Below are 17,753 nucleotides of genomic sequence, written 5' to 3' on the forward strand. Positions count from 1 at the left end.
TCATTTTGGGAAGTCACTACTTTAAGACTTTCGAGTTGAATCTATGTAATTTTTCGTATTTGAAACGTTCACTACCCCTCTGAGACGAGTCATTTTAATGTATTTTGTAGAATATAGTGGATTTGTGTTTATTGGTTCTTTATTCTTTACATTCCGAAAACGTTTTTCAGCACAATTGACGCTTATATTGACAGCCATTATATCACACTAATTCACATAACTACTACCGGGCGAGTTTGCCGTGCGGTTAGGAGCGCGCAGCTGTGAGCTCGCATCCGGGAGATAGTGGGTTCGAACCCCTCTGTCGGCAGGCGTGAAGAGGGTTTTCCGTGGTTTCCTATTTTCACACCAGGCAAATTCTGGGGCTGTACCTTAATTAAGGCCACGGCCGCTTCCTTCCCATTCCTAGGCCTTTTCTGTCTCAACGTCGCCATAAGACATATCTGTGTCGGTGCGACGTAAAGCAACTAGCAGAAAAAAGTAAGCGTTTCTTTAACCATAGCTCAGATGATAAGGGTGGTAGAATGTGAAACTGTTGTTTGGAGATAAGTTCGAACCTCCACATTCAAGACGTAATATGCTTATGTTGAAGTGACATGTATTTTGCCTTTGTTGAAAATGTCGAAGCCGGCCCCATGGTTTAGGAGTAGCGTGCCTGCCCTTTACCCAGAGCCCCGGGTTGGATTCCCGGCCAGGTCAGTGATTTTCACATGGATCTGAGGTCTGATTCGAGGTCCACTCAGCCTACGTGATCACAATTGAGGAGCTATCTGACGGTGAGATGGCAGCTCCAATCTTAGAAAGCCAAGAATAACGGCCGAGAGGATTCGTCGTGCTGACTACACGACACCTCATAATCTGCAGGCCTTAGGGATGAGCAGCGGTCGCTTGGTAGTCCATGGCCCTTCGGGGCTCTTGCGCCATGGGGTTTGGTTTGAATATGTCTAAGTCGGCAACGTTCGGCTATCACTTGTTAAAATTGTATAATCATTATCAACCTGTATTGCTACTATGGTGAAATGTTTTCTTCGTCTGTCCATTTCTTATGAGGATTCTTCCAGGGCTGAGTGGCTCGACGGTAGGATTGTTGTCCATCTGAGCTTAAGCTGGCAGGTTCGATCCTAGCACAGTCCAGTGGTATTTGAAGGTGTTCAATTACACTAGTCTCGTGTCGGTGGATGTACCCACAGGTATTCTTATGGGGCCAAATTCTGGCACCTTGATGTTTTAGAAAACCGTAAAATAGTTCATGGGACGTAAAACCATTATTATTATTATTATTATTATTATTATTATTATTATTATTATTATTATTATTCAGTATTTCTACATTCCTGGTCTAGCATATAACCTCACCTACACTGAAGAGTGTCTTGTTTCAGCTCCTCTCTCAGTTTAGCTTAAGATTGAAAATTATACTCTTGCTATCCTCCGCTGATTGAAAATTTGAAATATAATTCCTAGAATACTGCAGTGAAGATGAGGATCTTGTATTTGCAAATGTTCTTAGTTTTGATACTATTGAGATTTTACACGTCATTTGTATGCGAAGACATGTATCTTAATGTTTTAACTTATGAGTACGTTCTGTGTTTCAGTGAGCCGTCTGCATTGCGAAAGCGAGTCTTTCAAAATGGACCTCATTTTGGATGTGAACACGTGGCTCTACCCGATGGAGCTGGGTGAGTAAATGACCTTTGTTCGTAATGTGCATGCGAATATTTCCTTGTTACAGTCTCGTTATTTTGCTTAATCTTGGAGCTCAGTAATTAGTGCATCCGATCTAAAATCTAATTCCCGTTATGTTAAGGTTAGCCATGATAGAAAGTTGGGAAGTATTATTCCTATCACTGTGAAATTTTCGCAAATAATTGCTACTAATTTCATAAAAATAATTTCAAAATTTCAAGTAAATAGCTCGTATACTTTCTGAGCTATTAAATATGTTCCAGAATTATTAGCTACTTTACAACAATTACTCGGGTACTGGGTTAATATTTTACCCCAAGCTTCACCTTACATGCCACTTACTAATTTGCATTTAATTTTTAGGTACAGTAATTAAGTTGTTACTAACGTTTTGGCTTAAAATTCTGTACTGTATTTTTTTTTAACTTCATATAAGATACGCCTTACACGATTAAAGACGTACGGCTATCTGCTGCTGAAACCTGGATTCATATAAAGTTGTGTTCTCTGTATGTTGGTGTAGGCCCTACATCTGTACCGAATTGTAACCTCCTAATACGCAAGGAACTATTGATGAAGAGAAGCATCAATATTTTTAAAATAGAAATAAGTAGATAAATATTTTCATGCAGTGTGGCTCATCCAAAACTGCCCTACCCACAATTGAGTCCTTCTGCCAGTTTCTTCTTCTCTTACTGTGACATCTTATCCATTCTGATCTGCTTTCTTTTACCTCTTCCATTTCCAGAGCATCCTTGTTTGCTTCTAAATTAAATCAGCTCACTGTAACTCTATACTCAGTCACGCGACTAAAATGAGGTGAACAGAACACTAAGTGTACAACACAGTTCATCACGTAAGAAATCAATTTTTGGACGAATTTGGCTATCCTTTAAAGGGACACTTTGTTTTAATTCCTCTTACACTGTGGTTTGAGATTAAAAATGAAATCAGTGACAGAATTTTAGTCCAATTACTTTAACCGTTGTTCTGGTTGTCATTTGTGTATCCCTACCAATAATTAACTGTACACAGTAGTTCAGACATTAAAAACTAACTTCACCTGTAAAAGTGACCACGGTGACCCTAGGTCATAAAACATAAATTTGTTTTGGCCTTGCTATGTTGCTAAGGTTGGCAGCTATTCCCAGCACTAAGTGGCACGATTAATGGGCCTGAATAATGGCCGTGGTGTGATGTCATCCTCTTGATGTTCCTGGTACGCGATTACAGTCTTATCTCTCCCAATTCATTCCGTTATACTGGCCTTTGTATTCCAAACTGATATGTCGGGGAAAAGGAGATTCAGTTGTTTTACACCACAGCAAAGCTTAAGGTATATTTTACTCAGCGTGTAAATGTTTTTATCGTTTCCCTCACTGCACACTCGTGTTAGATTTGCATGTGTTGAAGTATTCTCAACGATCCAGCATGCGTAAACGACGGTTCCTCATCCTTTAGGTTTATTTGCCTGTTCTTGTTTTGTACTTAAAAATCGATTAGGAAACCTTGACGTTTCGTGGCCTCAGTTAGTTGCACATCATCATTTAAATCATTAAAAATTGAGTTTAACTATCGTAATCTAGTACTCTCTCTGCTTCTACCCTTCGCGTTCGAAACCATTATTCCCGTAACCATTATCCCGTAGGTAATCTATCCTCATCCATTCACCTCACATGATCTCATCGCCGAAGTCAGTTTATACGTTCAGCTTCATCCATTGATTTAATTTCTAACTTAGCCTTTATTCCCTTATTCCGAGTACCCTCCTTCCAAAGGTCCTATATGTTTGTACCAGAAGATATTCTCGCTACTTTCATGTCCGTTACTTAGAACTATTGAGTAAGATATCCTGAGTCCATCCGATTTTCACTCCACAACAACAAAATTCGTCTGAAAAATGTGAAGATGATTTCGTTCGATAACTCGCTTCGTACAGAATACCGTTAATTATTAGTTTTATTCTTTTACAACTTGCTTTACGTTGCACCGACACAGATAGGTATTATGGCGACGACGGGATAGGAGAGGTCTAGGAATAGGAAGGAAGTGGCCGTGGCCTTAATTAAGGTATAGCCCCAGCATTTTGCCTGGTGTGAAAATGGGCAACCACGGAAAACCATCTTCAGGGTTGCCGACAGTGGGGCTTAAATCCACTATCTTCCGGATGCAAGCTCACTGCTGCGCGCCCCTAACCGCACGGCCAACTCGCCCGGTACCTTAGCCACATCCTCAGTTCTGAAAATGATCCATCTTTATCACTTTTTGTTCTGACCTGACCATTCAAGCCCCATTAATAATAATAATAATAATAATAATAATAATAATAATAATAATAATAATAATAATCCGGCCGAGTAGCTCAGATGGTAGAGCGCAGGCCTTCTGAGCCCATCTTGGTAGGTTCGATCCTGGCGGCTCAGTCCGGTGGTATTTGAAGGTGCTCAAATCGTCATCCTCGTGTTGGTGGATTTACTGGCTCGTAACGGAACTCCTGCGGGACGAAATTCCGGCACCTCAGCATCTCCGTAAATCATGGAAAGGTACTTAGTGGAACGTAAAATCAGTAACATGATTATTAATAGGCTAAGTAACACCGAGTGGAGTGGCCGCGCATGTTAACACGCTACGGCTTTGGAGCCACGCTCTGCACTCGGGAGACGTGTGGGTTCGAACCCCACCGTCGGCTGCCATGAGAATGATTTTCTGTGGTTTCCCATTTTCACTTCCAGGCAAATGCCATAAGAGTTTCTATTCATAGGCCACAGCCAATTCCTTCCACCTCCTTTCCGAATGTCATTCACCATCATTCATTTCATCTTCATTAGCTCCTCAAATGAAGATGGTGTCAGGAAGGGCATCCGTCCGTAAAAATGCTTTATAAATCTCACCTCAACTCTGTATCAAGAAACGGCACTAAGCGGAAGACATACAGTAACACATTTTCCACTGTCCCAACTACGAGTTAACTCAAATTTCAAATGCCATACTCTTTCCCAGTCCCGGTTTTAGTCTGACGCTGCAGTTCCATTGCTGAACACGAGGTGATATCATCTGATAGTACCTTATGTAGACGACAGTCGGTTCGATTTCTCACTACAGTATTCTTACGAAAATGTTACGTCTTGTGTTTAATGTCGATATATGTCTTCCTCCATCCCTCCGCCCAGGTGTAATGAAAGTATGATGAAAGGTTATATTTTAGATATTGTCGGAAGTCTTTTATAATGGATAGTGAAGCCAATCTTGCAGTGAATGAATCTAAGGATACTGATCAGATCACATTTGTTCGTCAAGGGACAACTTTTGTAAATAATTTCCTTCCATGATTTTTCCGTAACTTTGTAAAGATTTGTAAATATATGTTTTTAAACGTAACCTATTCCAACTATTGTTCAAACATCCAGAAAAGCCCGGGTTCAGCATTCATAAGGGTGAATAAAACTTGATAGAGAAAAAGTTAAGAAGAGGACGAGCAACGGCATTTCGTGCAGTTCAGTGAGACAGTTTAGTGATAAGTAGTTATAGTTGTTTTAAGATACAAAATAGCTAGCATATAGGCCACAGAGAACCTATGCAGTATTTATTCTTCAAAGAAAAAGCTCTCAGGGGGACGTGATAGCCAAGTGACAATGGCTTTTCACTAAGTCGTTTACGGTTCGAATCTCAGTCAGTGCATGTGGGAGTTTTGAAATGAAATGTCACGTTCCTATGGTTTGGATTCGATGTAAAACTGAACGCCCCATGGCTATGATCACTATATCAAAACTCGCGTAAAGCTTGTTGTTTGAAACTTCCTATCCATGTTTCCTGGACTTCAAGTCGTTAGATACGAAGAGTCGGTATAGAAATGCCAACAGAAAGCTTCTTACAAGCAGGTCCCGAGATAACACACGTACGTTACAGTTCAACAGTCGTCTAGATGGTAAGTAGAATATCCGTTGAGCGTTATCAAGAGCTTACTACTGAGCTGCCCATGCTCATTATGTTGTACTCAAACTGTCTCTACGTAAACCAGACCTCTCAGAGCAATTTCTAATCTTGTGAGAATGTTGATATGTAGGGCTACTATAATATCCCGTGTGAATGCAATGTTTAGAGAAAAACCGAGCAAGTGGTCGTGCGGTTAGGACCGCGCAGCTGTGAGCTTGCATTCGGAAGATAATGGGTTCGAACCCTTCTGTCGGCAGACCTGAAGATGGTTTTCCGTGGTTTCCCATTTTCATACTATGCAAATGGTTGGGATGTGCCTTACTTAACGCCACTACCGCTTTCCTTCCATTCCTAGGCCTTTCCTATCCCATCGTCGCCGTAAGACCTGTCTGTGCCGGTGGACTTAAAGCAAATTGTTAAAAAAAGGTTCCCTTTTTACGTGTAACTGTGTATTTTTCTACGAGTAGCAGTCGTGATAGTACAAATGTTCAAATCGTGATATTAGGACAGTTGAACCCAAGGCTGTAGAGTAATTGTTCTTATTAGAAGTTAGTGGAAGTGGAGCTCCAGTTTCAACGTCATTGGTTTGATTAATGTTCGAGAAACTTTAGCTCTGGATCAGGCTCTGTAGCCGAGCTGACATTATTGAACTAGCCTGCAAGCAGTGGATGAGGAAACGGCAAGGCGTTGGATGAACAAATTACATTTACTCTTAAACCAGTGGTGTTTTCTCCTCGTTTTTTTTAGAAGTTGTGGCTTACAATTCCATATTGCTTAAGGTCATAAGATGAAAACTAACTCTGAGATGTAGTTTAGAAAATGTTTAAACGATGAGGCTGTTTATATAGTGTTAGTACGTCGTAAACTGCAGTCACCATCAAAGATTTAAATATGAAATATTCCTCAAGCACTGAAGTTAACATTATGTAATCATATAACTGTAGCTACATGATGGAAGTTTCTTAAACGACTCCGTCTGCCGAACTGATGAGTTTTTTCGGATGTTCGCCAAACTCTTCATTATGTTGCTTCTACATTTCCTGCATGTACGATGTAGAAATTTGTGGATTTTTCTGTCCTCACAAATGAATCTACGTCGGATGGAATCGGTTTCGCGATCTTACTGGTTTAATAACGTTGACGATATCAAGATGCTGAACACTAAAAGGTATGGACGTTCCATAGGCCGTTGATTTCTGCGCTATAGTTCTGATGATTTGGTCTGCATATATTTATGATGGTGAACGGATAACTTACTTTGAAGTATTTTTCGTGCGTTCTGTTATTATATCGGAACGATGTTACTTATTACCTCTTTGTGAAGCACGTTATATCAATGGGATATATTTAAGTTTCGCGTTTTATCCCTTGCAGTTCCGAAGCTGGATTAACAGCAGATCTATGCGACCCTGTGTATTGAACCCCGTGATATAGAATGAATAGGCACCTTCTCGATCAGGTCTGTTTTGCGGGTTGCACACAATTCTCCCTTGACCAGCTGTCCCTAAAGTCGCGTGGCACTGAATGGGCGGCAATATTTCTAAGACTGTGCAGTGCATCCCATTATAGTTTACTGTATGCTTCAGCGTAAAGGCTCTCGATCTGGTTTCTCCACATATCTCTAGTAAAGAACCTGTTAATTTACTGGCTCTTATTATCTCCTTGTTGTAAACTGCGACTATAAATACCCTGTTTCTGCAATTGCAAGTAATTTGCCGTTCAGATACATCACTGTGCAAAGACTACATTCTCTTTCTTAAGCTACTATCAGTCGGTTAGAATCGTTTTATTTACTTTCTCTCTCGATCGTAGAAGTAGTTTTGATTTTAAGTGTATTGTTCTCAGCGAATACATTTTGTGAACTCGAATTCCAGGTTGAATATCTGGATGTTGGATTTCATGATTTCTTATTAGCACTTTTTGCGAACACTGTTAATCTTCACGCTAAAGCTGTAATCACGGTGTCAAGTACTAACTGACGCGGATGACAGGCGGATTCGAATCCCACTGTCACACATTCTCGGTATCATTTTTGCCGTTATCCATTTCATTTCCGAAAATAAGAGGATGGTACTTTTCTGAAAGAGCAGAGGTAGAACTGTAACGATATTATCTGGCTGAATTAATGAGCAGTAAGCAGTTAGTGTTGGTCTTGTTTGGCTACTTGGCTGAATGGTCAGCGCCGGGTCGGGGATTTTAATGTTAAATTGTTAATTCTCTTAGCTCAGAGACCGGGTCTTTGTGTTGTCCCCAACATCTTTGGAACTCGCACTTGACATACAGCACTATCCTCCATCGCAATAACACTCGGATTATGCCCACATTAGCTGTAGGGTCTGCCGTACAAGGGCTGCATCAAGGCTAGCATTACCGGGCGAGTTGGCCGTGCGTGTAGAGGCGCGCGGCTGTGATCTTGCATCCGAGAGATAGTAGGTTCGAATCCCACTATCGGCAACCTTGAAAATGGTTTTCCGTGGTTTCCCATTTTCACACCAGGCAAATGCTAGGGCTGTACCTTAATTAAGGCCACAGCCGCTTCCTTCCAATTCCTAGGCCTTTCCTATCCCATCGTCGCCATAAGACCTATCTGTGTCGGTGCGACGTAAAGCCCCTAGCAAAAAAAGGCTAGCATTAGTTACACGAAATTATTATTATTATTATTATTATTATTATTATTATTATTATTATTATTATTATCTCTAAGATAAAGCAACATACGCTACAAAATTATCGTATGAAAAGTAGTAAAGATCTTGGTCACCAGGAATAAGTATATCACCTCTCTTTATTTAATATATTTCAGCGTGCATTGCGATTCACAGATCAGCTGAGTATGCTTCGACGAAGCTTACACTAGTGTATCAACATCGAGTGATGGTTTACTCAAACTACCAGATGGGTAAACTAAAACTTGCTCACCGAACTCGATAGCTGCAGTCGCTTAAGTGCGGCCAGTATCCAGTATTCGTCAGATAGTAGGTTCGAACCCCGCTCTCGGCAGCCCTGAAGATGGTTTTCCGTGGTTTCCCATTTTCACACCAGGCAAATGCTGGGGTTGTACCTTAATTAAGGTCACGGCTGCTTCCTTCCCACTCCTAGCCCTTTCCTGTCCCATCGTCGCCATAAGACCTATCTGTGTCAGTGCGACGTAAAGCAACTTGCAAAAAAAAAAAAAAAAAAAAAAAAAACCTTGCCCAGAAAATATTTTTAAGACTGACGCAGAATTGACCCTTGTTAATAAACTGCCCTTCACAGGAAATGCTGAAAACTGTTATTTCGATGCACCAATCGGTTTTTGTTACATGTTTGCGCGTGTGCATCTCCTGAATCTTCCTAGTAAATCACTGTGTCATTACGTGTGAGTGAAAGGAGCAGTCGTGGTGTTTTAGCGAAACGTCCTACAGAGTTTGCAAGCAAAACATTGTGACAGAATGGCGTGAAAGGGGCTCTGTATGGATTAAAAACTGCAACTATCCGCAGAGAGTTCGAACCAAAAAGAAACATTGCTGGAGTGAAGGAAAGCCTGGAACGAAGTCCGACGAATCTCAACGCCGTTTATCTGTGCAAGTGGGAATTAAATAAATCGTCGTGTCGAAACATTTTCAAAAAGGACCTGCATATGTATCCTTACAAATACTGTTGTGCTTGCGTTAAAGCGTCCAGACGAACCTTACGGTGTTGAGTTCCGCCGGTGGTTTATGAGTGAAGTGGAGTCAGAACTTTGGGTTCCTTAATTTTTCATTTCTTCAGATGAGGCTACTTCCAGTATCTTCTACGATGTTCATTAACAAGGGTCAATCCCGCGTCACTCCCATTGTAAATATTTTCCGGGCCAGTTGAATTTTGCTCACCCTGCATAATACACTTTTTCCTTATTATTGAAACCATGAAGGTTCACCTGTTGCGTTGCAAAACTTCCCGGATCGCTTAGTATGATTCACTTCAAAATACGAAACAGAGGAATGTGTGAATGGCAGTGTGTTTTGTTACGCTTTCTATCACTTCTCGATATGGATCTCGTCCAAAAAAACGTAATGTAGTTTAATCTCATCTCTGTTTCTTCTAAGTATGGTTTAAGTAGCAAATTACGAGAAAGGAGAACATATGATCTCATGTCTCATTTTTATCCTCTAATATGTCATCCGATGAACATTGTGTCTCAAGGTGGGAGACCCAAAATAAATATGCTCCCTCATTTGGAACGGGTGCAAGACTACAAGGCAATTTGTAAGATTATTCATGAAAGAAAATGATATATAATATATATCTGAGCTCAGTCATGACTTAATTGCATGTCTAACAATACCATTATTCCCAGATGTTTTCCTTCTCCTTCAGGCGGTTGTAAGGAAATATTATTCTCATGGGATCATATGACTACCATTTCTGCTGTTGATCACCTTTCTTCATGTTCAAGGTATGTGTGTTTCTTTTTCCTTTAAGTCTACTGTGACTGTGACTGTCACTTGGCATTACGCCAATTCTTACTATACAGTACCGGTGCTGAAGTTGTCCTGCATTCATTTTATGCGCCCAGAATTCCAGTGTCTATGATGACGCACATTTTTGACTGCTGTCATAGTCTGTTTAGCCTTCGGAACTTCAACTCTGAGAAGGACGGAGAAACCCACGCATTAACACAAAACGTTGTCAGGTTGTCATAAAGTAAATAAGATATACTGATAGGTATATTGTACTTTTCGTAGTAATAACTTTCTGCAGACATATATTGTATTTTATTAAAGAATGAAGGAAAGTGCAGGCTATTAAATTAAAATTCAAAGTTGTTATATATATTGTTATATGCATTTTATTGTTTCTCGCTGTGGTTAATAGCTCTCCCATTTTAATAGTTACTGTTATGATCTAGTTTAAAACTATTACCGATCCTAGTTTTTTTTATGTATAGCTTTGTTGGTAATAATATGCTCGTAAATACAGTGTCTCTGTGGTGGTAATTCTTATCTAAGGAGCCCTTATTTAAAGCTAATCTTAGGAGAAAGAGGAAGTGGTCCGACACTCTGAAGAACAACGGTTAAATGAAGATCATGGGAGATCGGAAAGTGAAAAATTCTCTAAGCTTCCCAAACCAGACACAGTGAGAGTCGGAAGATTAACTAGAGTTGAGTAAGGTAGATAAGTGGAAGCAGTACCAAACTCAACTGGGGCGTGGTGGTGGTTCCCAGTCCAAGTTCACAAGCAGTGAACTACTGAGGAATAAAATACCTTTGGCTCGGTCCAAATATATACTGTAGCTGTTCAATTTAGATGGCTCTTTTGTTTTTGTTTTTCAGTGATTCAGTGATTCGGTTTCGAGCAGGCTAGTTTTGGTTTTCATTGGTAAGCCATTTACGTTGACACTAAGGAAGAGTTCTTAAGTTCCACCTGCTGAATGAGTAAGTTCATAAGTAATGCACTCATTTAATAAGGTTGAAGTTTGCATGATATTGTTGATTCTTAAAGACAAGGTGCGAGTCTGTTGATGTATATTCTTGTGGGATCAGAATAGTACGTTGATTGAGACACTATACATTTTAGATAAACCCCTCAAATGCAGTGAGTGAAACCAGGTAAGCATTCCAATCCAGTTTTAAGACCTACATTAGATCAGACAACTTGTAATTCAGTTTCAATCCCAAGTTTAATGCTTACAGGTGAAACGTTTCCTTCACATCAGAACTACGGTATAAAACTCGTGTATGTCAGATGTTCGGAAAAGTACACTTTCAGTGTTGTAACACTAAACATTTAGTCCTTACTTCCAACATCTCGTACCTCTCTTCCGAAATGTTTATCTTTTATTCGTACTTGTTTTATCGTGGGCTTTAACAAACTTCCGTAGACTGAGTAGACTCAGTCGATGTTATCTTACGTAATGTATATATAAACGCTATTCCATTTACCACACTATGCACACATGCTGCTGGATAAACGTAATACTTTCTGTAGGAATCAAGAGGCAGTAGGGTTAAGAAAGCAAGTTTCGCTGTTACAAATATCTGAACTGCTTGACATTCTTCACAGGACATAAAATATGCAGAGGTCCTGTAGAAGTACTGTCGTAAATGATAATCTCTTTATACAAATACAATGTCTAGGACTACAGTACTGGAATTTAGTTAAATGTTGCAATTACTACATCCATTCGAACATTCAGATGAAGTTGTCTCTTCAGTTTGTACGTGCTGCCCTGCGTAATCCACAAACCTCTTATGAGGATCACATCCCTAGACACCACACTATGCTCTCCTACCTCGAGTGAAATTGGAGGGAATTGTAATAATGTGATTTTGAGCGGAACATTGCTTGAGGACAGAACTGGAGTATTAGTCTTGCTTGTGAGTTTAGTGGATACAACACACACACATGTTCAAGCTAGTGATAGTGGTGATGTGATGTTAGGTGCAAGTTAGAGGTGCATTGTAATGCAAGTACATGACTAAAAAGTTATCGTTTGTACTCGACATCGATAAAAGTAATCTATTAAATGTTTGTGAATAGTGTAGGTCTATACATAAATATCAAAGAAAATAAATATAAAATGATATAAAATATAAGAATATTAAATATTTCCGTTATTTCGGTCATAAAAATTGGCGATCAGGCGAAGAATGTACAATAAATAGCCTATGTTGAATAACCTGCATAACTAACCTGTAGAAAGGGTTAAATGAAATATTAAAATATTTACCTTTGGCTATCCTAAATCCACTATTTGTGAATCATGCATACGACTGTTAATTTTGTTTAACCCAAAGGTGTCTGGCATGTGACAACCAGAACTAAATGTGGTAGTCTATTTGTTATCCTAATGTGCCAATTTCTGTTCCTCGTACATAATGTACCCGAGATTTCAGCCCTACCCCTCAATGTTATCACACTTTGGTGTTAGAATTTTGGAACAAAGACGTAAAATGTGCATGATCTTATTTTTGTATAAAATATTGAATAGTAAAATTAATGACAAAGAGTTACTTGGATGTATACCATTTACGTTCCTCAAAGAGCTGGCAGGTTCAAGAAATTATTTTACATTAAGAAGTGCGACACAGAAGCGCATAAGAATTCTCCTCTTAATATAATTCTGAAACTTTATAATGAAATACACATAATGTTGATATCTTTTCTATGAATCAGTTCAGCTTGAATTGGCATGCAGTACTTTCCTATAAACCATATACTGTTGAAGATTATCTCCCTTTTGTGTACGTGTCTGATTTCAAACTTCTAGTTGTTCTTTGCTTTCTTATAACTACATTCTACTGTTAAATTCATCTTTTGTTATTTGAATCCACAGCTTTTAAATCACCTATGAGGTAAACATTCTGCTTCTCTTCTCAGAATATTACTTTGCATACTGTGTCATGCTTATTTCTTACGTCCTGTTCCAATAATGTTCGTATAATTTAACTTCATAAAAATTGTTGTTTGTATTATACATCACTGCAAAAATAATTTATTGTAGTAACTGTATATTTTTATTGTATTTCCAATTCTTTCTTGTTTGAAATCCTCAAATCTAAATTAGGAAAGTTCATTGCATTCTTCAGTTTGTATTCAATTAATGTTTAGTAGTGTAATTTATATTTGTGTATTGTGAACATTGTAATTGGGAGAAAATCTGTTATGTTCATCATTCAATAAATAAATTAATTAATTAATTAATTAATTAAATAAATTATATATATACATATACATAAGAGTTTTGTCTGTACATTGCTCAGAATTTTAAAAGAATGGTATTTCTGTATCGGTCATGTCCACAGTAACGAGGAAATGCACTTTTTTACTTTTCCGTAATGTATGTATGTATGTATGTATGTATGTATGTACACGCATCACGAGAAAACGGCTGAAGAGAATTTATTGAAAATCGGTATGTAAAGTCGGGTGATGAATCACGACAATCTAGGCTATAAATTATTTTATTCACGCTGAGTGAAATGGTAGTTTGGCGGAATGCCTAAAATTGAATTCTCAAATATTTATATTATTAGTGGTCCTATCGATAAATATTCCATAACTAAAGTTATATATAATTAAATTTTCGATAATTTGTCTTATACATTTCTAACGTACCAGCTATGATGACAGAGATATTCGTGAATTTGTGTTTTTGTTGCTAAGTCCATATCAGCGCCGAGCCACGAGAAAATGGGTCAACAGAATTTAGGGTAAACTTGGCAAATATGGGCACCATAAGGTATATCTGAAGAAAAGGAACACTAAAACAACTTCCATTTTCCTGGTAAAAAATCCTTGAAAACTTACAACTATTTCCATTCGAATAAAGCTTGAACTAGCCTCTATCCCATAGTGGTTGACATACTGTGCAGCTTCGCAGCAAACCCTGCAACTGCCCATATTTGCCAAACTCTTAAGGTAATATGGGCACATTTTCTGGTAATATGGGCACAAGTTATTAAATCACAATTAGAGCCACTGATATGGTTATATTCATTTTGTATTGTAACAAGGTGGTTGTATTGAACATACATATATGAAATAAGGGTAAATATATATTATAATTAAACACTGATCATGAACAAATGCTACCAAGGAAGTAGAACTAATACCATTATTAAGTTATCAACTCGGAATCACTTGAATTGAATTAGAAAATGTAAGTAAGATAAAACTGGTCAAAACTGTGTGTAATATGAAAAGTAAAAGGATTAATCTAACAGAAACAGTCACATGAGAGCACTCTGAGTCATAAATACTGACAAAGTTTTTTTAACTGCCCTCATCACAATAGAAAGAATCGCCTTCCATCTCTACGCACTACTCATGGAACCACTTAGCACATGAACCACAACACTTAGACCACTTCTGCCCTTCATTCTCATCATAATAATTCCCCTTACACACAGGACAAATACAGGAAACTTTGTTGCTCCGTATGGCTTTACGCTTTGCGGCTAAACCTCCTCTACTGACTCCTGCGATAGGCCCCCCTTTTCTGCGCTGAAGCCAGATTTTCTTCACTTGCAAGTTCTCTTCCAGAACACTTACGTCTTCCCCGGTTACTAGTCTTCTTCAGTTTTGGACTGGACTAATTTTGTTTCCTTTTTCACATACAACATGGCCACCCCTCGTGTTCATTTGGAGTCCTGACTCGTCGGCATTAAATATTCTGGCCGGCTTGTTTAGCAGATTCAAATCCTTCATCTTTTTTTTCGAGAATTTTAAGTTTGTCTAGGCACATAAGTTCTAGATGCTTGTACCTGATTACAATCGCAATTTCTTACTGTTATTACAACACGTGACATATCCTCTTTATCCCATTTCTGGCGGATACCCGCTCGTTCATTCCCATTTTGCATCATAATCTGGAAAAAAAGGAAAAAAAATATTTCTTTTTTGCGAAATAGCTACGTGCTATATTAATCGATTAACATGAAAACGTACAGATTGCCATAGAAATAAAAAAGAATAAGTCTATCTCAGAGCCCGTCACGTAAATACAATGTAATTTGATGATGCCCATATTACCTACAATGTCACTGCCCATTTTTGCCTTAGTGCCACATTTCAGAAGTTGGCATTAATGGGAAAGAACTAACTCCCAAGCGCGTATCCTCTCGCTACAACATACCCTACACTAACCTTGCAAGCTACCCCTAGTAATATTTCTTGAAAAATAAACTTATTTTGCGTGTAGTGCCTTAAGTAAATTAACTGAGTTATTATAACGCCTCGATTTTGGAAGAGTAGACTGGTCTACTTACCTCAAACCATGTTCTTTTCAGCTTCCGTTAGCACAGTAGAAGACAACCTTTAACATACTGAGCAGGCATGACACTTCACGATCACCAACCTAGCAGAGCGCATGCTTCTACTCGCTACCATTGCGTGAAAAATGAAGAATTTCTTAAATCTGCCCATATTACCTTAGTGCCCATATTTGCCAAGTTTACCCTATTGAAAATCGGTGTAGGAGAGTCGGGAAATAAGAAACTACAATCTAGGCTATATACAATTTTATTCACCCTGGATGAAATTGTAGTTTAGGGGAAAGCACGTAAAACTTTACTTTTAAATAGCTATGTTATAGGTCCAATTCAAAAGTACTACATAACAAAAGTTAAGAGAGAATACAATTTCCGATTATTTATGTTTTATTAATTTTTACCGTATTGACTATGATAAGAGTGGTATTTCAGAGTCGGAAGGAAACTAAATGTGAAGGCCTACAATATCGAAAGTGCATGACATTTATCAACAATAACATTATATTGACCATTGTTTGTTGTGATGTTCTTTGTCTCTTACGCTGCGACTCAACTCCGATAGATGAGACTACTGCTGCGTACCGAGTATAACAGCCTGACTGACTATTGGCGGGAAATAGCTGGGGAGTTAGAAAACTTTCTTCTGCAGCATTCCATTACTCTGGTTCATAAATTTTCTGATACTACTGGTGCTTAACACACTGGTTCGTCATAGTATTCTATCTATTCGATCCCTACTCTGACACGCTGTTTTGAATGAGCAGTGTGCACATTTAAGGAGAGGCTCACTTAGTAGTAGTAGTAGTATGACCTGGTCTAGAATTACAATTTAGGCCTATTCCAAATTAGAGCAGCACAGTTCACTAAATAACTCAAAATTCAACCCTGAAAAGAGCCGTTTCTTAAGAATATCATCTTTCTCTTCAGTTTTATTAAATTCTACATTCATTTTATTCCAAATCAGCATTGAAGAGGGGGTTTCTCCTCTGACTTTGAGGAAGAATTTGCCTTTCAAGTCCAATAGTTCTTTCTACCGCCAGTGTAGTGAGTGAATTGAGATTTTCCGATTTATCGGCTGCTCCTAGGAAAGAGATTAGTAAAAGGGCATAGTTTTTTCCCCGGGAAAAGAGTGTTCACGAGTGACGGCTCTCTGCGGCTTGGTCATTCCAGCTCTGGAACTTTGGATTGTTCGTCAAAAGTGAGAAAATGCGTGGTTTTTAATTTGATCGAGTATTTCATATGAAAGCATTGCTTTTAATCGTGTCATTCCTACTGACGTCGTTATAATGACCTATGTTCATTTCGGTTGGGAAAACTACTAAGGCGGTCTTTGTGAGGATGTAAAAAGGCAGGTGGAGATTGGGTGACTGCCATTATAATGAAAACTCCCCAACTTGATCGTGATTGATGGTAGGCAAAGGGGCCTACCGTTACATTGAAAATTCCCTAACCCAGTCTTCATATGAGAAGAGACGTTTGATTACTTCCCAGTCGCGTTTCTGGGGTAACGTTAAGAGCTATGCAATTTAATACAATCTTGCTCACAAAGTGTACACTACCTAACAATTCTGTATACAATGTAGAATTCCGTAGCGAAGCACGGGTACATCAGCTAGTAAATAAATAAATAAATAAATAAATAAATAATGTATTGTACCGAGTGACGACGACGATGGTGTACTGTTTGATGAGAGTGTGCGAATTAGACCGTAATTGGCACGATTTGTTTTCAAATTTTCGTCCATTGAAGGACCATATTTGCACTAATGTTTATGCTGGATTAAGAACCCGCTATAATTCTGATGAGTGGCAGTCGATTGTTGACTCTTCAAAATTAAGCTTAAAATCAGTTATGATCCGTTAGCCTATAGAAATAAATTTGATATCAGTTTCCTTATATCTCGCAATGGGTGCATTTCACTTACGGAGCGTTGAACGCAATAGCCTGTTCTTAGTTTAGGTAACCATGAACAATAATCTTGACATATAGTTGGTGGTTTACAGGTAAACGAACTGCTTACAAGATTGCATGGAAGACATTTCAAAATTTGTTGTTTCCATGTTTATGGGACAGTCAAGAGGGGAATAGGGAAGGAATTTAACTCTGGTCAAAGTAATGTGAAACACATTCCACTAGAGGAACCCGGATAGGAGCTCTTTCCCCCAAAGAAGGGAGAATTTTTTTAAAGAGAAGTGTTTCCTAGTGTATCATGTCTGTTAGGTCATCAGCCCAGAGGCTGGTTGGATCCTCAAATAGCACCACCAGAGGTTATGCGGTTATAAGGAAACCGCAAAAACCAATGGCAGCACCAAAATGAGGCGTACTAGGCAAGATGAGGAGTGAGGTAGTTTGCCATTGCTTTCCTCAGTGGGTCAGAAAGTACTATTACAGTACGA

General features: G+C 38.8%; 1 protein-coding gene across 3 annotated transcripts in view; it reads left to right on the forward strand.

Annotated features, from left to right (window-relative positions):
* The window catches only part of Polr2H (DNA-directed RNA polymerases I, II, and III subunit Rpb8), a 750,482-nt gene that overhangs the window by 488,543 nt on the left and 244,186 nt on the right, over positions 1–17,753 (forward strand). For all 3 annotated transcript variants that reach the window (XM_067137576.2, XM_068225446.1, XM_067137577.2), the window contains one exon: positions 1,599–1,682. In XM_067137576.2, coding sequence (XP_066993677.1) covers positions 1,599–1,682 — 84 coding nt within the window. The remainder of the gene's footprint in view (positions 1–1,598; positions 1,683–17,753) is intronic.

The sequence above is a fragment of the Anabrus simplex genome, chromosome 1, assembly GCF_040414725.1.
Source record: "Anabrus simplex isolate iqAnaSimp1 chromosome 1, ASM4041472v1, whole genome shotgun sequence".
Classification (NCBI taxonomy): Eukaryota; Metazoa; Arthropoda; class Insecta; order Orthoptera; family Tettigoniidae; genus Anabrus; species Anabrus simplex.